The sequence below is a fragment of the Punica granatum genome, chromosome 1 (genome assembly GCF_007655135.1).
Source record: "Punica granatum isolate Tunisia-2019 chromosome 1, ASM765513v2, whole genome shotgun sequence".
Lineage (NCBI taxonomy): Eukaryota > Viridiplantae > Streptophyta > Magnoliopsida > Myrtales > Lythraceae > Punica > Punica granatum.
In genome coordinates, this window is record NC_045127.1 from 42,133,872 (window position 1) to 42,158,638 (window position 24,767).

At 37.4% G+C, this 24,767-nt stretch overlaps 1 protein-coding gene across 4 annotated transcripts; it reads right to left on the minus strand.

Annotated features, from left to right (window-relative positions):
- Positions 1–1,164: 1,164 nt before the first annotated feature.
- Positions 1,165–22,774, minus strand: LOC116187152 (probable polyamine transporter At1g31830). Of its 4 annotated transcripts, XM_031516011.1 has the most exons (3): positions 3,338–3,770; positions 3,004–3,163; positions 1,165–2,877 (listed from the first exon to the last, which is right to left on the minus strand). In XM_031516011.1, exons 2-3 carry the CDS (start codon positions 3,004–3,006, stop codon positions 1,423–1,425), a joined length of 1,458 nt encoding a protein of 485 aa, XP_031371871.1. In that variant the 5' UTR covers positions 3,007–3,163; positions 3,338–3,770; the 3' UTR covers positions 1,165–1,422. The 4 variants fall into 4 exon arrangements, with proteins under 4 accessions (XP_031371871.1, XP_031371651.1, XP_031371801.1 ...); XM_031515791.1 differs by lacking the exons at positions 3,004–3,163; positions 3,338–3,770 and adding an exon at positions 22,354–22,729; XM_031515941.1 differs by lacking the exon at positions 3,004–3,163 and having other exon boundaries at positions 3,338–3,769.
- Positions 22,775–24,767: the final 1,993 nt, after the last annotated feature.

A 24,767-nucleotide genomic window follows, 5' to 3' on the forward strand; every position in this document is an offset into this window, starting at 1 on the left:
ATATGAAGTGTCATGCAATTTGTTTACCCTTAATTTTTAATCACATAATTTTTTAAAAGATAAAATTAGAAAGGACAGAGAATCGAAAGCTAGTGCAGGCAGACGCCACCAATGAATGACCTATTATTTTGGAAGTTCGTAGACAACTCCGCTTGCGTTTTTTTTTTCTCTAAATAAAAGGTTAAATCGGATTATTAGTCCGTTGTGGTTGCCTCAACTAAGGGAATTTAATCATTTTTACGATAGTTTGTTGAGACTTTAGCGTAACTTGGTTATCGCAGTCCCATCAACACACTAATCAAGATTCATTGGATCAAATATTATGGACTGGTCACCGCCATCTCATAATATACTCACATAGTGGTGAGTTTTACGTCCTCAATGAAGTTCGAAGTTGTGATGTTCAAGTGGAGTACTTGGATCTTAATCACTAAACCACCGTGCTAGCAGTCGCTTGCGATGTTTGTTGTTTTGATTAAGTTTTCTTTTAAATTATTTTCGATATCTTACTTTTTTAAAATGGTTTATTTTTGAAAAAATGATATTAGCATTTTCGAATTAAAATAATGAGACAGGCAAACATAATGTATAATCTTAAAGACATGATTGAAAAAGAAAAAGAGAATTTGGACGAACTCGAAAATTAGCTAAATTTTTAAGTCTGAAACTTGAATTTTATCTAATATAGAATTAGATAGAAGGATTAAAACTGAATGGCATAACGCACGGATATCAATCGGTTATAATTGAAGAATAGAACCATGGCATGGACCCCCAATGGCAATAGATTTGAACTAAGTAGGCCACGATGATGACTAGACGACTGGTCGTTGTATCATTATATGTCAGTTTTGCGAACATTGGAAACGTGGGAAAGAACGCGTGATCCAGCATGATCGGGTCCACGACAGTGCTTTTCATCACCCGTACCGAACATTTAATTGCATAAAAAATCAAAATTTCACTGCTTAGGTATGTATCGTCTTCTCGTAAGAGTACTCATGAATCCTGTAGATCGTCCCGAGGTGGCATAGGAACACCCCGTTCGGAATCTCTTGCGCTGCGAAGAGGATCATAACCAACCCCAACCCCAACCCCAACCCCGCCCCATCTCCAGAAGGTCAAAGACACACCTGTCACCAAACTGAGAAACCAAGACCAGAATACCCAGAATCACCTTTTCCAATTTCCCGCTTCTTTTGCCCCTTACCGGGAGGGACAGACATCATAAGATCACAACAGCTGCAAATTCTTTAATGAAGTTTGATGAGTAGAACCTGAAAACTAGAATTTGACAGAAATCTACACTTAAAACATTTTCTTCCCTATCTACAATCAGCTTTAAAACACATGAGATGATGAACAGAATTTCCCTTTCGACACGACGTTTCTTTCATAGTTCTACTGCACAAACACGATCTACTAGTCCACCAATGCCACGTTAGTCCCCTGATCGAGATCTGGGAGATCTGTGCTCTTTGTGAACTTCAACCACCTCTTCCTCTCCATAAACTTGAGACAAGGCTGCATTAACAGCCCAATCACCACCGCCCCTAGGCTCACAATCGCAACCTTCAGCGTCGAGAGAGCAAGGACGATGCCTATGAGTATGGTAGGAGGGACGCACAAAGCAATGGCCCCGACTGTCCCGCCTGGAATCTTATAGGGGCGTGAGGCATTCGGATACTTTATCCTCAACTTCACGAAGGCTATGAACTCGAGGATCATCCCAAAGCAGTACAAGAAGTTCTCTGCGGCCACGATCTCTTGGAAGCTCAACCACGAGAGGAGGAGCACGCCTGAGGCAGAAAATAGGATGCCTGCAAGAGGGGTCCCGTACCGAGATCTCTTGGCGAAGAATTCAGGGAGCATTCCTCGCTCGGCCATTCCGAGAAGTTGAAAGGAATCACTGCTCATCTCAGCCACAAACATCCCCATGTTTGCAGTGGCTGCAGCTGCCTGCATCCACCACCGAAGCCACACACCTCCAATGATCTTCGCTATGTCCGAAAAGTACCCATCAGTCCAGAGGGACTGGTCCAGCGGGACTGCACCGATACCAGCCAGGAGAGGGATGAAGTAGGCCAGAACCACGAGGATCAGAGCATAGAAGAGGGATTTCGGGAGGGTCTTCTTTGGGTTCTCCACCTCCCCAGCGAGAGTGCTTATGGAGTCCCAATAGTTGAGGTTCCAGAAGAGGGTGTTTAGGTACAAGTTCCAGTCGACATGGTGCAAGTTCACAACTAACCACCGAGAGGGCTCCAATCTTGGAATTGATAATAGCGCCATCACCACGAAGGGCATAAGAGAGAAAACACCGAGAGCCACTGCTATGTAACCCACAATGGTCAATCCACGATAGTTCATGTAAGTGAGCACAACAGTGAGTGCCAACACTGCAAGCACTCGAGGCCACCCACCATCTAGAGCTGGGATTGCCGATTTCAAGTAGTCGAGGAACAAAACTGGGTAGAGGGCATTGTCTATAACCCCACTAAGCCATTTCATCCAACCTTGTTGGAAGCCCCAGTAATCGCCGAGTGCCGAGGAAACCCAGACAACATAACCGCCATCTTCGGGGAACATAGTACCCATCTCAGCAGTTATCAGAGCCTCAGGGACGCTCCATATCAAAGGGAAGACCAGAAAGCCAACCAGGGCTAGAAGGGGACCTGCTGCCCCAACGCTGTCTTCCACCCCAAACGGCCCTCCGGAGACCTCGTAAAAGATGAGGAAGACCAGGGGCAGGATCGAGACTTTCTTGAAGGAAGCTGGTGCCCTAGGGGATGGCACCTCGGTAATGGTGACGTACGCAGCGCCGTTGTACTCCCTCATTGCCGCCGAAGATGCTTGCCTGTTCGCTGTGTTCCTCAATTTCTGCATGCAGTAGCACAAATTAAAGCATTTCAATCCCATTATCTCATCTCATCACATCTAGCTTAGCCCTCCTTCACGGTCAAGTAACACGACAAAACAAATCGCACATAGCAAGGCAAACAATACCATTTCTTCAGCCCATCAAGCAATTCAATATCCCCAGAAAGAACAGCCAATGTGTTCCCAAATACCCACATCAAAAACTCCAAAATCTCACACCATAAGGGGTTACTTCAGCTTGTTCAACTCAACGGTGGTACGATGTAAGCATAGTCCCAAAGGTGACCTAAACTTCCAACCATTCAAATGAACAATTAGCTCCGGATCGAAGGAACGTGACGATTATGATGGTTAAAGGGTGAGATCTGAGGAACCCAGAAGAGTAAAAGTGCATATGCGAGAATGAAGAAAAGGGTAATCGAGGGAACCGGAAAACGGGGCAATGGAGATGCAGACTGACCATAAAAGGGAGCGACTTCCTCGGGGAATCGGGATTGGGCAGACAATCACCTCCGGCATTATAGATATAGAACTGCACCCGATTGAATCCCAAGGAAGAAATCAAAAAGGGGGGCCTGGCCTGGCCTCTTCGGCAGATTCCCTCTCCTCTTGCTCTTGCTCTTCCCCTGTTCTCTTCCCTCTGCCGTTTGTGCGTTAGCAGGGAAGAGGGTAGGCAGAGAGTGAAGACACAGATACAAGAGGGAGAGATCACAGAGGGTCAGGAGCGAGAAAGTCTGACCGAGGGCTCGACCCACTTCAGCTTTTCATCGACGACGATTGCCCCCATGTCTCTCTCTCTCTCTCTCCCCCCCTACTCCACCAGAGTCTCTCTCTCTCCCTCTCTCTCCCTCTCCCTCTCCCTCTCTCTCTCTCTCCCCTTCAATTGCTTGGGCCTCAATTTTGAGTGAACGTGAATAATTGGGAGATAATCAAACATTCAACATTATTCCGCCTATTACTAAGCGCATTTTTGAAGATTCGAACTTATACCTTCCATGTCATTGCTACAGTAGTTATTGATGTGCCACAGGTAAATTGGCACGAAAGATTTTTCGCCCGATAATTCTGATAAATTTAATAGATTAAGGAAGAAAAGGGCTAAAAAAGACATTGCCCATTAATCTGTATAATTAATTGATATCTACACATTTGACGGATCAATTGAAAATACCATTTGAAAAAAAAAAACTCTTGTAATATGAAGGTTTTTTTAGTGGTTGGATTAATTAAAAACTTCTTCTTTTTTTCTAAGGATTAATTGAAAACTTCGATCAACTAAGTAGAGCCGGCTTCTCGTTCTCGTGGTCTTTTGAATAAAATATAGGGAAGAAAATAAAGTCAACTGAAACAAGAAGAACATACCATATTGTTGAACATTTATACGTCTGTACCATTTTTTATGTGATAATTGGACATTCATTGATCACCATGAAAAAAACCATCCATATTGAATTTTATTTAATAATTGTGGTCAACATATATATTAATTGTTATGTATTATGGCTCTCTTTGATGTTGGTCCGATTATGTGATCTACTAAAGTTTAAGTTATGGGCTTTAACAATATCTCGATATAGTATGGGGTCTAATATGCAGATATCATAAGGTAATTTTTGAATTTAATGATGGCAGAATTAGAAATTATAATAACATCAGACATTTAGGTATCATTGAGGGATTATGGTCATCGAGTCATACGTTAAATAGATGCTCTTGTGAGACCTCATTACTCAGATAAAAAAACAACCCATGTCTTGACGTATTGACTTGGAAGACTATAATAATTGGTTCTTGCTCGTCTCCAGCTTTCACAGTTTATTTTTAGGTGCTCTTTTGATTTCTTAATTGATTTGACGATATCAACATGTGCGATCTTAATGTTTCCAGTAATTCTATTTTCTTTCAACCCCTTCTTTCAAGCTCCTTCAAGGTGCATATTGTAACAATTAAGGGCTCGTTTGACTTCAAAATATTTTTAACCCTACTCCACTTAACTCCACTTATCTTCAATTCAACAACACAATTATTACTTTTTTTTCTTCAATTTTTTTAACCATTTAATTCAATTTTTAATACTAAATTTTCTCAACTATTCATTACATTTTTCACAATTCAACAACACAATCATTACTTTCTCTTAACTATTCATTACTTTTTGGGGTATTTACCTAAAATGACCAATGGTTTGTCCGTTTTGTCAAATCTATCCTATACTTTTTTTTGTCAAATCTATCCCATGATTTACTTTTTGCATCAAATCTATCCCGGCGTTATCTTTTCCGTCGACATCTAACGGTCGTGCTGACGTGGCGCCTACGTGGCAAGTGTGGCCCACTATCTCTCCACGTGCCACGTCAGCACGGTCGTTAGATGTTAACGGAAAAGATAATGCCGGGATAAATTTGATGCAAAAAGTAAACCATGGGATAGATTTGACAAAAAAAAAGCATAGGATAGATTTGACAAAACAGACAAACCATGGGCCATTTTAGGTAAAAACCCCTTACTTTTTCTACAATTTAACAATACAATCATTACTTTCTCTCAACTATTCATTACGTTTTCACACTTTTTCTCATAATTCAATAACATAATTATTACAGACCAATTAAAATCAAAACTCAACTCTACTCAACTTTGAAACCAAATACAACCTAAAACTTTGTGAGCCATAATCATAAAAGAGTTCAGAAAAGATCCTTTATTAAAATTAGATATCGTTTTAGTGCTTTTATTATTTTTTTTGTTAGTGACATCGATTTTAGTGTTGCTCCAGGGCTTTTAGTACACGTGATATTGCAAAATAATAAGGCCATGCTTGATCATCGGGATATGAATTGCGACTAGGATTTTGAAATTCTTATTGTGCATTTGGTGTCAATAGGATATGGATAAGGGTCGGGATATAATTATTAAGAGATTAACCACATGTTGGGAATTGGATAAGGGTGGATTGGGATTAATATTTATGTCGAAAGATAGAAATGCTCCTGTCCTAATATTGAAGTTACCAATGGCAATTTTTTTTTTTTTGGTGTTGAAGCCAAAGATTGGGAGGGGTGGCAATGGCCAAACTCCGGCCACTGACATCAGGCCTTCACTGCTCAAGAATTGCCCCCCTCTCCCTCCCCTCAAAGAGAGATAGGAAGGAGAGAGAGAAGAACGGTAGTGGCCCAATGCCGGCCACTACTGTCCTAATCAAGGCCGTCGATGACCTCTGAGGGCACCGCTGACCTTGATTGGCCTCCTTCGTCTCTCTTCAAGGGGAAGAGAGGGGGACAAATCCCAGGAAGTGGAGGCCCGACGCCGGCCGCCACCACTCCTCCCCCAATTCCCGATTCGGGCTTTGCCCGTTCTAGTTATATATATATATATACATATATATATGTATATATATTTTAATTTTTTAAGCTTATTTTATTTATGAAAAATTATTTACTTTTAGGATTTTTTGGTCATTTCACACATATATCCTTACCTTAAATTTTGTTATACAACAAACATATGATTAAGATATTCTCTGTCCTTATGATTTCAATTTTATTCTCATCTCACTTTAAATCTCATCCTTAACCCAACGGTCAAAAATAGCATAGGATTTGTATCTCAAAGGATTTGATTTGGTGATAAAAGAGAAATATAAGTAACTGTCCCATCTCAAGTTCAAAAACCCTCGAGGCCATTTGCCGGGACAATTGGCCTAGTTTAACCGTCCCAAATTTTGCGGGAAATTCTTGAGACTTGGGGATTAGTTAGGCGAAAGCCGGACATTTTCGATTAGCCAAAACAAAATTGTAACGATCTAAAAAGATGGAGAAATAAATTATTGAAATTTGGTAGGTAGATTACTTCTCACTCACCAAATTAAGTAGATTAGTAGCTAATGCAAAGGAAAAAAAAAGAGAAAAAAAATGAAAAAATAGTAATTCAAAAGAAATGCAACCTTTGAGAGTATGAAAGTCTTTGTACTCTCTAAGATTACATTTGTAACTCTAATTTAGAATGAAAACTGAAAATGAAATGATGATGGTGATGATGATATTTTAGTTAAGCTTTGTAGCTTAAAGGAGGGGATACATTTAAAAATCTTTGTTATTCATGTTTTATTTTTTACTATATTTAATAAAGAAGATTACCTTTTTTTCGATATAAAAATTATGAGAGATATTATTTTTGTAATTTTAGGAGATCGAGCTCAATAAGTGTATTTTTCGAAACTGAAAATTTTTCTATGAGATTGAAATTATTTATTACTCAATTAACATTTTATAGGAAGATTACTTTAAGCGGGTCAAAATAAGACTAGCGAGTGTGAATCTATTATTTGGGTGGATGTCATAAAAATAGATTCGATTAGTAGGCCATATTGATGATGATGGGGCCATTTGTCAGATTTCCCTGTGACTTTTGAGCACATTCAAAATATGGGGCTGATCATTTGTGGTCCAGAAAAAATTTTCTCCATTGTGGAAAGTCCCATAAGCAGCCCTTCTTTGTCTTTTTAAAGTTTTAAATTTAGTGTGTTAAGGTCACTTTTTCTTTATTTTCTTATGCAGAAATAGTATCTGGTGAGAACTTCAAAGTTCAAACCATGATCTGGATTGCTTCTTACAGTTGCAAATGTAATCCTTTTCACCATGTCAGTAGTTGCTTATCCAAACTGCTTCTCTTTATTCTAACATTTCAAGTGTTAATTAGCTTGCGTTGGTTTTCGAGTTAGACATAATGATCTAACTTAATTTGATTTTATATAATGATTACAAGCATTGACAAATATAATAATGGGTGAGAATATATATATGTATGTACATATAGATATGAAAGTACGTAAGAAATTTATTATTAAAAAATTGATATGTATATATAGATATGAAAGTATATAGAAAATTTATTATAAAAATAATTAAAAAAATATATGAGAGAATTTATTATTAAATTAAAAATATAATAAAGTAATGATAGTATTACTGAATTTGTGAAGAATAAAGTTGAATTAGATTAAATAAATTATTTTACTCAAAAACAAAACAAAGCAACTTAAGTAAAAAAATTTTGCACTTTTCCTAACTTTTTCTTTCATCGTCCTCATCCTCAATTTTTCGGATACAGAAGCTAATATTCACACGTGGCTTTATTTAGTTTTCAAGTAAAAAATTTTATATATCCAACTCAACTCTATTCCTTCATAAATTCAACACTGCAATGATTATAATTTTGTTTTTTTCTTTATTTAATAATAATTTTACACAATTTTTTCTAATCATTTTCATAATTAATTTTTAATAAATTTTCAATATACTTTCACATCTATATATATACATACATAGAAAAATTCTCACTTGTCTATATATTTATCAACCTCTATAATCATTACACAAAATCAAGTTAAGTTGATTCATGATCCAACTCGAAAACCAAATGCAAGCTAACAATTTCAAATTGTTATATCCAAAATACTTCAATTAAATGTAAAATTAACAATTTTCTTTCTAGCAATTTTGTTTCAACACTTTTCATAAGCAACAACACTCTCAGATTAGGCCTAGTGTGAATATTTGCTTATAGCCGAAAAATTGAGGACAAGAATGATAAAAAGAAAAGTTTAGGAAAAAGTAGCAAAAATAATTTGACGCCAAGGAGGAAAAAATGTTATTTTTCCAAAAATTAAAAATCAATCACAACAAAAAAATTACAAAGTAAAAAAGTAGAAGGGAAAAATTACAAAGTAAAAAAGTAGAAGGGAAATTGTTAGAAAAAAGTAAAGTAACAACATTTGGTTGAATATTTTTGTCCTCCTTGTTCTTTCTGTTCGAATTTATGTTTTGACATCGTCTGATTTGGTCATTTTATCACTCAAATGGTTTAATATAGATCATGTTGGCAGTTTTCATGCCTAATGTACATCTCTATGTACGTGGCAATTTTTAAATATTTATTTTTAGACACGACGCTTAGTAATATGGCGGGAGGACTCACCTAGGTAGATGAATGAGAATAAAGATTGGCCAATGGAAGGTCCTATGGCGGCAAACAGCCAGGAGGCTCCGGCGGAGGGATCAAAATCGTCATTTGGTCCGTGGATGATCATAAAGGGCAGGTCGAGAAAACCTGGGAACTTTCTAAGATTAAGGGGGACTAGAAATGGCAACATGCCTTTTAACCGAGGAAAGTCGATTTCCAAATCCAAGGGATCTCGGTATTGATTTATTGGGTATTGACAGCAATCTTGATCCTCACTATGGTTCTTCATGCAGATTCAACTGCCATGCATGCAGTTCATACATCCACAGAAGCAGGTTGCTGAGGGAATGACTAAGGATGTAGAGGTGTTGGATAGTGGCCCGGAGAAGAGCAGACCGGAACTTTCACGCCTGAGTCCGGAGCCTGATCCTGACCCGCCCTCAAACTTTAACGGGGATAGGTCAGGAAAGTCTAAAGACACAGCAATGAATGACGATGTGGATGCACCTCTCCAAAAATGTTGGTGACTCCTTGCGCCAACAGATATCTGATTGTAGCTGCTTCACAGTAACAGAGGACCTCGGAAAGTATCTTGGGATACCACTGTTGCATGGTAGAGTTACGAAACAGATGTACTATCGGATAGTTGAACGTCTGAAATCAACGTCTGAAATCGAAACTTTCAGGATGGACAACGTCTTCGTTATCTATGGCAGGACGGGTAACATTAGTTAAATCTGTGATTACTTCTATTCCATCCTACACGATGCAGACCACGAGGTTACCGCAAGGGATTAATTGAAATCGAGCTCCTTTGCCATAACTTTGTATGGGGTCATTCGGCGGATCGTTGGGAGATTCACCTCGTTAATTTGGCCACGATTACTCAGCCACTTTGGCGAGGTGGATTGGGAATCCTACGTCTCAAGGAGTTTAATGATGCTTTCCTTGCCAAAGTTTGCTGGGTCTGATTGCGGATAAGGATGCTTTACGGGCACAAGTCTTGAGATGTAAGTACGATGACCTAGCTGAGAGGATCCCGGGATTTGAATGCACTGCTAAATCATCCTGGCTTTTATCGTGCTATTTGTGACGTAGGGCCGAGAATCGCCAAGGGTGTGGGGTGGTCCATAGGGTCAGGGGAGTTAACAAGGTCCTGGACAGATCAATGGGTTCCCGGTCTTGGAGCCCTCATTGATATCGCTACGAATCGAGTTCCAGATGATAGGATGGACACTCTCGTTTGCGAGTCTGCAGTACGAGGTCGTGGATGGAATTGGAAGCTATTCTCTGTATTTTTGCCTCATAGTGCTGTTCTTTGTATAGCTGCAGCACCTCTTCCACAGATTGACAGAGGACCAGACCGAGTTTATAACTTCTTTCTACACGATTCCTTTGCGGAAGAAAGGCCTATATGGGAGATAATCTGGTCTTGGAAGGGTCCCCAGAGAATCAGGAATTTCCTTTGGCTTGCTGTACATGGGAAACTCCTCACTAATTAGTCCCGGTTACACCGTGGCCTTGGGGGATCTGGTCTCTGCTCAATATGCAACTCTGCTGGTGAGTCTCTTTTACACGTTCTGCGCAACTGTCGCACATGGATATGGCTTGGAAGAACCTGCTCCCGTTCAATATGACGTCATCCTTCTTTACTGACAATGGCGAACAGTGGATATATTGGAATATGTCCTACTGCTTTGCTGATTGTAATGGCTTTTTCGGGGTTGGGTGTTGGTTGTCATGGAAATGGCGGAACAAGTCAATCTTTGACTCTACATTCATCCGGCCAGTGGATTGTGCAGCTGTAATTCATAAAGTTGCAACAAGTTTAGCTCGGTCCTACACAGTTACTGAGCCTACGCCTTCAAGACGTAAGGAGTGGAGGGATATCGGCTGAAAGAAGCTGGACACTGGGTGGATGAAACTTAATACGGATGGGGCGTCGAAAGGAAATCCTGGTAGATCTGGTGCTGGGGGTCTGTTGAGGGATTCTGATGGAAGATGGGTACATGGCTACGTACGGAACGTGGGCATAACCACTTCCTTTTCGGCAGAATTATGGGCAGTTAGGACTGGCCTGGAGATGGCATGGGACCTGGGTTTTAGAAGGATAATTCTTGAAGTGGATTCGGAAACAGTGGTACGCCTTGTTCTATCTTCTAATGATCAAGCCTGCAGTAATGGTGCCTTACTCCGGGATATCCGCTCCTTGCTTCAACAGGATTGGTTGGTGGTGGTGGTGGAGCACACCCTCCATGAGGGGAATTTTTGTGTTGATTGACTGGCAAACTATGCTCTTACTTGTTCAATAGGAGTTTTACAGGTTGAGTTCCCGCCCTTCTAGATTTCATTTCTTATTAGAGATGTTGTTGGGGCCTCCATGCCCCGTCCTTGTAATGTTTGATTTATTTTTCACAATAAACTCAGATTTCGGCCCCTAATTCATAGGGAAAAAATTAGTGAAAATAAATTGCCTTTGATGTATCTGAAACGTTTTGTTTTCGGATGTAACTTTGCTTTTCTATTTGTGCACTTACCATGACAAGAGAGTGAATCATGTTATGCGCAACGCTAACCGTAAGTTGACCCTAATTTGTTGTTGTGTAGATTATTTTTTGTCTTTTTAATTGCTTTTCAAGATATGAATTTATTATATAGTGCCATATACTAATTTTGTCTAAATTATACTCACGCACTCTTGCTAAGTCTAAGGTGTGAAATTTATCGCTTTTCTACATGCGACTTTTAAGAAATTTAATTTTAAAGCAAAAATAACCAAATAAATATAAATATAATTAAAAGTAAAATAGAAAATAAAAGGGAAGGTGGAGTGCACTTGTGACAGGGATAGAGAGAGGAAGAGAAGTTGTAGGAGAAAAATGTTGGGCGAGAAAAACTTAAAAAACATAAAATTTCCAAAACAACATTAGATCTAATAGCTATTATTTTTCAAAAGAATTGAAAAAGAAAGGTAATTTTAGAAAAAGAAAGTTAGACAAATTAGCATCTTCTCCATTTCTGTAATTACAGAGGAGACATCATAAGATTACAATGGCTGCAATCTTAGAGGAAGTAGGGAGTAATCATCATCACTGCAAACTCAAATGTGATAGAAATCAACACTTGCAGAAGCACTTCTCTTCTCCATCTCCCATCACTTGTAAAACCATAAGATGGTAGGCAGACTTTTCTTCTGCCTTATGCACATTTTTCCTTCATAATTCTATACATAGACGATTTGCCCGTCCACATACCATACACTAGTTTTCGTGATCATCAAGTTCGGGGAGATCTAAGTTCTTCGCGAACTTTATCCACCTCTTCCTCTCCATGTACTCGAGACTAGGACGCAATAAGAGCCCGATCACCAACATCCCTAGGCTTACCATTGCGACTTTCAAAGTCGAGAATGCGAGCACTACAGTGATGAGTATAGTTGGAGGGACACACAAAGCAACTGCCCCGACTGTCCCGCCTGGTATCTTATAGGGCCGAGGGGCATTTGGATACTTTATCCTCAACATCACGAATGAGACGAACTCCAGGATCATGCCGAAGCAGTACAGGAAGTTCTCTGCAGCCACGATCTCTTGGAAGCTCATCCATGAGAGAAGGACCACGCCTGAGGCAGAGAATAGGATGGCCACGAGAGAGGTCCCGAACTGGGATCTCCTGGCGAATAATGCAGGGAGCATTCCTCGCTCTGCCATTCCAAGAAGCTGAAAGGAATCGCTGCTCAATGTAGCCTCAAATGAGCCCACGTTTGCGGCGGCTGCACCAGCCTGCACCCACCATCGGAGCCAGACACCGCCAATTATCTTTGCAATATCCGAAAAGTACCCATCCTCCCAGAGGGACTGGTTCAGCGGGACTGCCCCTGTCCCAGCCAGTAGAGGGATGAGGTAACACAAAACCACGAGGATCACAGCATAGAAGAGGGATTTCGGTAGGGTCTTCTTCGGGTTCTCCATCTCCCCAGCTAGAGTGCTTATGGAGTCCCAGTAGTTGAGGTTCCAGAAGAGGACGTTTAGGTAAAGGTGCCAATCCACATTATGCAAGTTCGCCACTAGCCACCGAGATGGTTCTATTCGCGGGATAGACAATACCGCCATCACCACGAAAGGCGTAAGAGAGAAAACACCCAGAGCAACTGCTAAATAGCCCACAATGGTTAATCCCCGATAATTCATGTAAGTGAGCACTATCGTGATGGCTATCACCGAGAGAACTCGAGGCCATCCACTGTGAACGGCTGGGATCCCCGACTCCAAGTAGTCGAGGAACAAGACCGGGTAAAGGGCATTGTCTATAACCCCACCTAGCCACTTCATCCACCCTTGTTGAAAGCCCCAGTAATCGCCTAGTGCTGAGGAGACCCAAACAACGTAACCGCCATCTTCTGGGAACATAGTACCCATCTCGGCGGTTATGAGAGCCTCGGGGATGCTCCATATCACTGGAAAGACCAGAAACCCAACTATTGCTAGAAGGGGACCTGCTCCCCCGACGCTGTCCTCAATCCCAAATGGGCCGCCAGAAACCTCATAGAAGATAAGGAAGATAAGGGGCAGGATCGAGACTTTCCGGGACAGACCCGGTGCTCTAGGCGAAGGCATGTCCATGATTGTGAGGTACTCAGCGCGGTTGCTTTCGTCCATTCCCACCGATGACGATGCTTGGCTGTTCTGTTTGTGCCACAGTTTCTGCATTCAGTAACACAAATTAAAGCCTATTCCTTCATGGCCAAATATGCCACGATATAGAATACAAATGCAAGGCCAATAATACCATTTTTCCAGCTCAGCTCATCAAGTGATTGACAAATTCAATGCATGTTAATCAAAATTCCTAGAGTTAACTTTTTTAGATAATAATCCCGTGAAAATGGTGGCATATATTTTAAAACTTAAAAATTCAAGTTTATCTTTCGAAGTATTTAAAAAAAATATTGTGAACAAATTAGAGGTAGATTCGTACTATACATAAAAATAAATAACAAACTTAATTGATTAAAATATAGAAGGATTAAACAAACAGAAAAGAGGTTTCGAATTGTCATTTGAAAATATTATGCCAAGGAATTTATCCAAAAAAAAAAACCAAGGACATTAGGATAAGAAAGTTAAACCAAAAGGACCAATATGAATTGGTTCAAACGTTTCGACATTTATTCCTCTTAAATAAGATCTCATATTCAAGTATTGTGAATAGAGAAATCCATATTGGGAGATCTTTATTCCTTAATTTGCTGACTCGGCTCAAACTAAATTAGTCGAGGGTCCATTGGGCTTACAAATATTAGGTTACAAAAAAAGAAAAACCAATAGGGATCTTTCTATTAGTAGAGAGAACTAATTTTTTGTTATATCTTGTAGTGAAGACGTATTACATTTGTTTGTTTAATTAAAATAAATTAATTGAATTATCTGTTGTTTTCGCTAATATAGTTTTAATGTGAGTAAATTCACAGTTTAGTCATCGAACTGGGAGCTAGCCAATACTTCAGAACTCAAATAAGTTTTGCAACCACTTAAGTTACCAATTTAGTCTCATAACACTTTAGTCCAACCGTCAATCCACTTAATGGAAAGCTAACCTATATGAAGCTAACGACTCTGCTTTTGCAGGTGGGGCACTTACACTTTCACAAAACAATACAAAAAAATCGAAGAAATGTTAAAAAATTAAATTAAAAGTATAAAAAAAATAAAAAATAGAAAATAAAATAATAATAATAAAAAACAAAAATTCTTGGAAAATGAACTAAAACACCAGAAAATTAAGAATAAAATAATATTCATGAAAAATTAAATAAAATTCAAATACATGGATGAATTAATAAAACTAATATACAAGTAAAATGAAAACATTAAATAATTGAAAATAAATAGAAAAAAACGCAACACAAAAAATGAGAAAAATTAATTAAATTTAGATAAATTTAGAGATAAATTTAAAAGCATTAAAAAATAAGTTCCATGAATAAATAAATATATAAAATAATAATAAAACAAAAATACAAATTCTAAAAGTAAAAGACTCTAAAAAAAAGTTGATTTAGTTCCTAATGGTATCAAAAGTCACAATTGATTTAGTTCCTAATGGCATGAGAAGCAACTATCAAAAGTCACAATTGTCTTCAATGAAGTCTTCATAGAAAGACAGGCCTTCCATCACAGCCTTTACCATGTCACCCCTGCCAGCACAATGTTGCCACCGTGATGTCGCCTCTCTCACCCCAACATCCCCTCTCGTTTGAAATTATGCCCTAAAGTATAGAGGCATTGTCTGAAGCCTCTAGGCTTCGATCTAAGCATGTCGAGGCTTCAATTGAAGCCCCTGGCGTTGCCATCGAAGCATAAGAGGCTTTGATTTGAGGCCTTTCCTTGCTTCAACGAACAATTGAGGCTACATTTTGAGGCTATGGGTGCTTCGATGAAGCATAAGGCCCTTGAGTCGAGGCTTGTGCTTGCTTTGAGAAGGCATAGCGACCTTAACAATGTGTTTGTGAGTTAGATTTGGAGGGAGAGTGTTCTCCTTATTTGGGAAATTTGTATGAGGGAGAGGAAAGGAGAATGAAGGATTTGGTGGAAAAAAACTCTCCCTCTATTTTCCTTCATTGTTAGAAATTTATAACCCTCCAAATTGAGGGAATTTGAAGGAAGTCATGCATTTTCTACTCTTGCTTTTATGTAACTCTCTTTGCAATAATTTTTTTAACTTGTATAATATATATTTTTTCTCTTCACTCCCCTCCCCTCCCTCCCAAACAGTGTAATTGGAGGCTGCTATGCATCGTTGAAGCATGAAGGGGCCTCTGTGAAATTTGATAAGGGCCTTCTATGCTCCAACCGCTCTTAGGAACCGAAATTTTATAATTTATTTTTTGAACTTATTTTATTTTATTTTATTATTTTTCTAAATTTTATTGTTCGTAAACCTTGATTTTTAGTTTATATATATATATATATTTTTTTTTTCATATGTTTAAAATTGTATATTATTTTTGAGAATTTGTCTTTAAATTTTCGAAATTCAATTTGATTTTCCATTTTTTTGTGTTGTAATTCATTTTTTGAAATTTATTTTTATTTATTTAAATTTTTTACTTTTATTTTACTGTAATTTTATTTTCTAATTTTACTATTTTTATTAATTCCTAATGTACCATTATTTTATTTTTTAATGTTTTCTTTTATGAATTTCATTTTATTTTATTTTTGAAACTTGTTTTTATTTTGTAAAATTTATTTCAACTTTTATTTTGATTTTTTTTTATTTTCAATTTTGATTATTTCTGCCAACTTTTATTGTTATTTCAATCTATCTTTGAATTTTCTAAATTTCTTTTTCAAATTTTGCTAATGTAGTAGTGCCCCATCAGTAATAACTAACGTCGTTAGCTCCACGTAAGCGCCATGCCAGCTTTTCGTTAAGTGGGGTCATCGGACGGACCAAAGTGTTAGACTGGAAAAGGGTAATTTGGACTTAAGTGGTAGCAAAATTTATTCGAGTCCTCAAGTGTTGGCTTGTATAGGTCCAAGGACCAATTTATTAGTTAGCTCTTTGTAATGTCCTTAATTTAGATTCACCTCAACTAATACTTACTTGAACAAAAGGATATATGTAGTAATTGACTCAATGTACAACTCAAAAGTTGGGTGCGTTTGGATTCAAAGTTAAAGTAATTTTAATTTTGATTTTGATTTTAATTATGGAAAATGACAAATGAGATGTGATTATAAATTTGACTTGGGAAACATGTGTTTTTGTTATGTAGTATATTGAGTTAAAGTTAAAGTTAAAATTTTTGACTTGGGAAATGTGTATTTTTGTTGTGTAGTGTGTTGAGTTAAAGTTAAAGTTAAAATTAAAATTTGGTATTTGGGAATCCAAACATGCACTTTTGAATAATCACACTTGAATCCAAACTCTTAAGTGGTAAGACAACTAGTTTTATGTCCCCTTCAATTGGTAATCACACTTCCCCTCACACATCACATGCACTTGAATATTTCTGCTCAATAATTGACCATGAGATGAAGCTCCTCCTTTTGCACTCGTGCTCTATTGGCCGCAAGGTGTACTTCCTCTTTTACACTCAGGTTAGAAGGGATAACTGGCCACTAAGCAAGTTCTTCATTTTTACTCGAGCTTATTGACCACGAGTTTGCTTCCTCTTTTATGCCCGAACCTGGTGCAGTGCAAGCCTCTACGAACGAGGAAAATCCGCTCTCATATCATATGAACGATAATCGCAACTGTTTATTAGATAAACTGAACCTTTTAAAGCCATTATAATAGAAAGGGCTTTAGGCGACGTTTTGCTACCCGTTTTTTAGCACTTTTAAGCATTGACAAAAGTATGTCGATGCCTTTGCCATTCCACAATCAGGCAATGCTTTATGCGTCGCTCCAAGCCTTGCCTTTATCAATGCTAGAAAACATTAGTCCAAGCTTGGTTTTGCCTATTGCTTTCAGAAATATTGGCCTATGCCATTTCCGGATGATACTTGAAGCATTGAGAACCTTTTGCTGATGTGGTTTTCATTTATACTATTATGAAGGAAGAAGAAAAAGTAGCTGGTGTAATTTTTCTTCTACTAAAAATGTTCATAAGGAAATAATGTGAAGTACCACTGAATTACTGAAAGTAAAATGATAATTTAATAAATTCATATATACACTAACTACCTAACCTCTCTATTTTTCTTCTCCCCTCTCACTTCTGTGGTGCCTTTCTTCTTTATCATCTAACCCTGATTTTTTTTATTAATTTTATTATCTAATATTAAAATTTTAAAAATCTTTTCTTTTTATCTCTATAAAATGATTTTAATATGTTCAAAATTAATTTACACATAATTATATTTTTTGCAGGAATTTTAAAAGAATAACAAGTTAATTTATTTCAGATCACATGCAGTGCGTCTATAAATTTTGTGATACAAAAATGGCGTGCGATCTATGATTTTTTTTTCTTTTTGAAGACCATCTATTAATCTTGTGATTCTAAAAGGTGTTGGACCAAAGATTCCCACTGTAGTGCAAAATCAATATTTTTTTGGTTTGTCTCGTCAATGAAATCCCATAACTTTTTATTTTGCTCTCCTTGTGTTTTTTGCCCAAGACTATTGCTCGCGGTATGCCTGGTTTGATATAAATCTGTTCCGCTTGAAATGTGCAGCAAGCCAATCTCTAGCTCACGCACGTAGCAATGTTCGAGAGCCAGGCGTGCCAGGTTGTGGTCCCAAGAAACGGCGAAACCACCAACCGTCCTCATCAGCTTATAGTGTAGCGCCACAGGCTAAGAAGGAGAGAGAGAGGTAGAGAGAGAGCAACAAGGTGAGAAAAAGAGCTTATCCGAATTCCCTAAGGGAGTGAGTATTTATAGAGAGAGATACGAGGCGAACTTGAAACTACTTGACCGGGCTTGGGCCCATCATGGGCCAGTGGGATGGAGTCCGGTCGAGTCCCACACGATTCTGTTCGAGTCTAAAGTCGAGACTCGCCGAGGATGGAATGCTCGTCGAGGGTGGAAAACTCGCCGAATCCCCCATGTTGTAGAAGGCATCGAGGGTGGAAGGCTCGCCGAGGGTGAAAGGGACGCCGATCTCTTTAAGGGAGGCCCGGCGAGACTCCCGAGTGCGGGACTATGGTGAGTTCCCAAATGGTTGGAGCATATGGTTTCGCCTTGCTTCGGCGAGTATAGAGTCTAGTCCCTTTCTCATAGGCTCATGAATTTGGGATCGTACATCTCGAAACGACCCAACAATGATATGGTGTACCATATCACTCTTTTTCTCCCTAAGTTGTGTGGAGGAACTTTTACTTCATAAACTAACTTTCTGAAATAATTAGGTGGAAGGAAAATCTAACCCATCGGTAAACATATCCATCTAACTGAATGAATAAATGAAAAAAAAAATAAACAAGTAAAGGTAGAGTTTTGTTTAGAAAAAGAAGTTTGCCCCGACCTATCAAAAAAAGAAGTTGACCCCCGCCACCCATAAAAAGCAATTTGTCCCCCGACTTTCAGGAGTCTCTGAATGTACTATTGACAATTTTTTTAAAATTAAAATTTATTTATTATAAAAGTTTATAAATTATAAGTTCTAAATTCTTATAATGAAAAGGGAAAAGAAGAAAGCAAAAGGGTAGTACAATGATATAATACAGACAGGCAAGAAGAGATTTATATTTTTTCTTGATGAATGGCAAGAAGAGATTATCAAATGAACAGGCAAACGAGCAAAACATCCAATTATTTGATAGATGGAAATACCGTGCCCTCGTTTTGAATAATTGCATATAGAAATTTCCGGTAAAAAGAAAGAAATAAAAAAAATCTAACGTGTGTTTGAGAGATTGCGGTAACGTGATCACTAGTATTTTACATTGCCTTGTGATAAATTCCCACTAATTAAATTATTATTACTTATTGACATTACCATTTACCATGTGATATCTCAATTAACATTATTAGGAATCTTATTTAATTATATACTTACTTTAATATACCACTAAGGCGGGAATCCATATTCTCATTATCTAGTGATAATTAACATTATCATCCCGAACATAAAAAAATATATATTTTTTCACGTTCCAAATGAAAATTTTGTGGATTAAAATGCCCTAACTGAATATGAAAATTTTGTGGATCCAAAGAAATTTAAATCAATTTTTTTTCCTGAAAAAGTCACATATATTCTCACGTACTTTAGTGTACATCTTTTGTGGATTTAAGAAATTTAAATCATTTTTTTTGAAAACTCACATATATTCTTATCTATCAAATACCTTAGAGTCCCGCTATTGTTGAATATTCTTTTGGGCCCACAAACATGAAGCTTGACTTTTGGTTCATCTTCCTTCTTGAATAAATTGACTGATCAAGCACTTTGAATTTTCTACCTTCCCCGAATTTTTAGGTGTGCTTTATGAGGTAAGTGCCGTCAACAATGATTCATAAAGCTTCTACCAGCTTTATGGATTTGAGAACAATAAAAATTTACCGGTATTGGATTTCTCCACCCGCACGCTCTTTCTTATCATCATTGGATGTTCTAAAAAAATAAAAATAAAAATTGCACTATCTGAAACCGTTGTTAATAGTGGAGTCGCACTCTATTAATGCTTCAGTTAAGTGTGGACCTTAAACCTTTCGCCTAAAGCATTAACTGGACTAAAAAGTAGAATTGGTGGGTCTAACGTGCCGGGCTATATGCATCTAAATTATTAGCTATATGATATTAACTACATTGCGTAGGACCACATGTTAGGTAATTGCACGATGCAATCGATTTAGACAATATGTTCAAGGCCAGACGAAGTGTGTTTAAGAGGTGTTTCATTTATTACTATTACTATTGAGTGAATCCCTCCGAAACCCTCTTTAATTTCGTTAAAGGGCGTCAATACCCCTATTTTAGAATATGACAATCACCGTGCATCTTATTTGCTTACGTGACATTTCAAATAAATTTTCTCTTAGTTTGTGGTTGGAACTTATAGGTCATTTAAAAATGGGGACGGCATGGTTTGGTCCGGTTAGGGGAACCATGATGACCAAACCGAATCAAAAAAGTTGACTCGGGAGTAAGTCTAAATCATTTGGTTATGAGGGGGGAAAAAAACTTACTAAAAATATTCAGTTTTCCTAGTTAGGTTAATAGGTTAGTAAGCTAATCGGATTTTCTAAGAGAAAAATTAAAATATTTTTAAAATTTAATGCATTTGGCGGAGGGATTAAATAATTGTGGTGGCATTTGGTGCAGCACCAATTGAGATTACTGATAATTAGATTCGATGAATTCTTACTTTTAAATTACTGGTAATCTATACAGACACTTATCTGTTGAGAAAGTATATTACCAACTAGGTGGGAAAATGAATTATCTTAAAGATCCAGATTATCGGTAATATAATTCAACCAAACATGATAATCTAATGGGTTAAGAAATATAAAATCATATTCTTCGAAATTCACGTAGATTATCTCATACTAAAAAAAATCCAAAAAAAAAGTTATTTGATAAGTTAATGGAAAATGAAAGAGTCACCATTTTTGTTGTCTTTCCTTAAATTGGAAGTGTCTAATTGCCCGTCGGGGGGATTACGAAACGATGACACTCTCAGCTGTGAAAAGCCAGATTATTAAAAATAGACATATGTCTGGAAATGCGTTTGGTGGATGCTATGAGATCTGCCGATAAGGTAAAAAAAAAGATATTATTTAGCCATATCAATATCAATGGGATATATCTTTTATATATATCAAAAAAAATAGGATATACCTTTTATATGGTCCTGATTCGCTTCCCAAAAAGATCACATAATAAAAATCTCAAAACAATTAAATATTCATTTCCTTTTAAAATTTTTTTTTTTTGCTTGAAATGATTTTGCTCTTGATAAAATAGCCCAGGAGGCAGATTAGACTTTGCGAATAAAAAATGGGGCCTGCGTGATCTGACATCGTCGGGTACCAGCCAACTTGGACCTTTGAAAAATGAACAATTTTGGAAGCAATCATATTTTCGACTATCATAGCCAACCACGTATGAATATAGTGTCGTACTTGTGCTTTGCGCGAATTTATTAGAACTATTGAAAAATTTGTCCTACGCTCGAAATTTCATGCCATTTCTTCGCCAGCTATTCTATGGCGAAGAAGAAGAGCAGTGTGCCGGAAAGTCGATTCTTGTGTGCGAACGTCAACAATGATTGAGATGTGGTATTCCTTACCAATTCATTTGTAATTAGATTTCGTCTTTCTTTCTTTTCTTTTTTTCTTTCTTTTGGAAAGATTCCGTCCTTCGCTTAGTAGAATTTTATGTTCATATATAGCTTCAATATTGGAATTATTCACATATTTATTAAGATGGTAAATTATTTTTACATGAACTAAGCACATTTTGTTTTTCTACCACAATTTGAATATTAATTGGTAAATGATTACACAATATATAAGGCTAATAAGTTTTCATATAAAAAAATGTCACTAATTTGATTCTTTTTAATTTTTTTTATGTGTATACTTATTAATTTTTTCTTTTCGGTTGTGTATTATTATATTGCTACAATATACATTTCCCTTCTTTCTTTTTTTTTTTTTCACAAATTTGCTTTTTCGTTATGACATGCGTACTCATTTTATTTCTCTCTCAGATACTATTATCATTTTTCCGATCAGATTTTCGGTCTGCACCCAGTACGCTAAACTAGTTCAAGCCAAATCGGCGGATAAAATTCTCTCATAGATTACTCGATATTTTTTTATGAATATTTATTTTTTCTCCGTTGACTAAGCACTTTTTTCTTCTTTTTTTGGGCGAACTAAATTACTTTGTATCATTGTAATTAGGACGAACTCAATTAGTCTGTTAAGCGCACGGCCGATTTCAAGTAAACGGAAATCATCACGCTCGCGACAATCAAGCGGAAAACGGCAATGTTGCAGGTATGATCAATTGATGCATAAGTAATAGACTGATCAGTTGCAGAGCTTACCTCATCGGCATCAGCGTTTGGCGTCGGAGCTCCGATGCTTTCCTGACGAGGAGGCGAGGCCTTAGCCGCGGCAGCGCCTGTTGCAGCCGGCGGCGGCGGAACTGATACTGAGAGGACTGATGCTTCGATTTCACCCTCAGCGTGCATCTTCTCTGGAGCGGCGCCTCTGTTTCCTTCGTCTCCCGCTGTGTCTCCCCTGCCTTGGTCACTTCGGCTGCGGTAATGGTGAGAAGCAGCAGAGAGAGAGAGATAGAGAAGAGAAGAGAGCTCCTCAGTCCATTACGGGCGTGCTTATTAGGGGGGAGAGAGAGAAGGATCGAATAGAAGAGTAGCAGAAAAAATGTGATCGTTTATGGATATATAATCAAGCAAATATTTTGGATTTTTATTTTTGAAAATACTTCAGATTTAATCAGTCCCCTTCAGTATTGATACATTTAAAATTGATCCACCGACCCGGGGACAAACCGATATGAGACGATTTTGTAGTAGATATTATAAAAAAAAAAAGCACATGTTCGATATGAAATGAAATATAATATATAAAATATCCACTGTACTAATAAAAAAATTAAATTTATCTCTAATAATATAAAAATCATGGTACTTAATATTTCACAAACTCAAGAATTATTTTATATTATTGAAACTGCCCTAAAGAACTAACTACAAGCCTAGACTAAAAGCTTGGGAAATAACCATAAGGCTAGCATTCGTCTTCCACACTCAAACGATAAATGGATAATTGATTACGAGGCAGGTTTTCTCTCCACATTTGCATTAAGGAGACCACAAGTTCCATACTTGAACTAGCATGAGACCCTCGACAAAGAGACATTATACTTGACGTGGCGTGACCGCATACAGAAACGCGAACACGAGAAATTTACTCTTACTCTTACACGATCAAATATATATAATGGACTTATAAAGTATATGGCTCATATCTAGCGCAAAACTATAATAGAAATTTTGCATACTATAATAAAATTTATGACGTAAAATAGTTAAATATAATGCATTTTTTTTCCGTTGAACAAATATAATACAATATATTTACACTCTTTTATTTTTATCTTATTAAATATGACATAAATCAGTCTGAAATAAATCGACCGATTTATGTCAAATCATATGATATAGCCTAATAATTAAAATACGTTTAAATTTACATTCGATCCCAAATAAGAATTTTTTTGGAGCCCGAAACGCTTTTAACATGATTACCCGCTTTATACCCCGTCGGGAGTTCATAGAATTCCAAAAATTAGCCGGACGAAGGCTGGATATCTCGAGGTAGTAAAAAAAGAAGAAGAAGATGATGTCGACATTGAGAGATTGTCAAATGCATGAAATTGAAGTTCAAAGATTATTCAAGGAAAAAAAAGGTGAAAAAGTCATTTTAATCCTCAACCTTCCGTTACTTTTTTGCTTTTGTTCTAAATCTTTTTTTTTCAACCTCGTCCTAAACGTTGTCAGATTTGTTCACTTTCGTCCTACCGTTAATTTTTCCATCCAAAAGTGCGGATGTGTATTTTCACCCAATAAGAGGGTGCCACGTGTCCGACTAGCCTCTCAAAACCAGCCCATGAAAACCGGTTTAATAAATTAGTAAACCGTACCCATAAACCCTAAAACCAAAGAAACCCGTTATTTCTTCTTCTTCGTCGGGGAGCAAAACAGAGACGCTTCCAAGCCCTTCTTCTCTCAATTTCACAGCCCTCAGTCCACCGTAGAAAACCTTGAAGCTTTGTCCAAACAATCGGGATGAGATTTCGCCCCTGGGGTTCACTAATTGGAGCTTCGATTTCAGGTACGTAACATAAGGTTTCTTTGTTGCATTTTTAATCGAAGCTTAAAACCCGAAAATTATTGTGTGTTTGGATTTAGATTATTTTTTTTACTCAACTCAACTTCACTTATTTTCAATTTAACAACACAATTATTACTCTTCCTTTTTTAAAATTTTTTTAAGCATTCACTATTTTTTTTCACAATTCAACAACACAATCATTACTTAATCATTCCTTTATCTCAACTATTCGTTACTTTTTCTCACTTTTTCTCATAATTCAATAATACAATCATTACAAATCAATTAAAACCAAAATTCAACTCTAATACCAAACACATTTTAGATTTTGTGGTGTGGGCCCTAATTGTTTCCTCTCTTCTGAAACTCTTTCATGGAGGTGTTGACATATGGAGTTCAACTTAGAGACAGGATTTCAGGCTCCGACCCAAAAGGCCCAGCGATCCGAGCGAGACCCAACGAGACCCAATCCGATTATTCACGAGACAGGTCCAATCCTCCTAATGAGGCCCACTCGCGAGAGCCTGTCAGTAAGAGTTATTATAAGAAATTTCTTACAACGACAAGATATGCTTCTTAATATATGATATGGGATACAGAA

Coding starts and splice junctions, on each gene's coding strand:
- LOC116187152 (XM_031515791.1), bottom strand. CDS start 22,500: ATGCACGCTGAGGGTGAAATCGAAGCATCAGTCCTCTCAGTATCAGTT. Junction 2,878..22,353: donor CAAACGCTGATGCCGATGAG/GTAAGCTCTGCA, acceptor TACTGCATGCAG/AAATTGAGGAACACAGCGAA.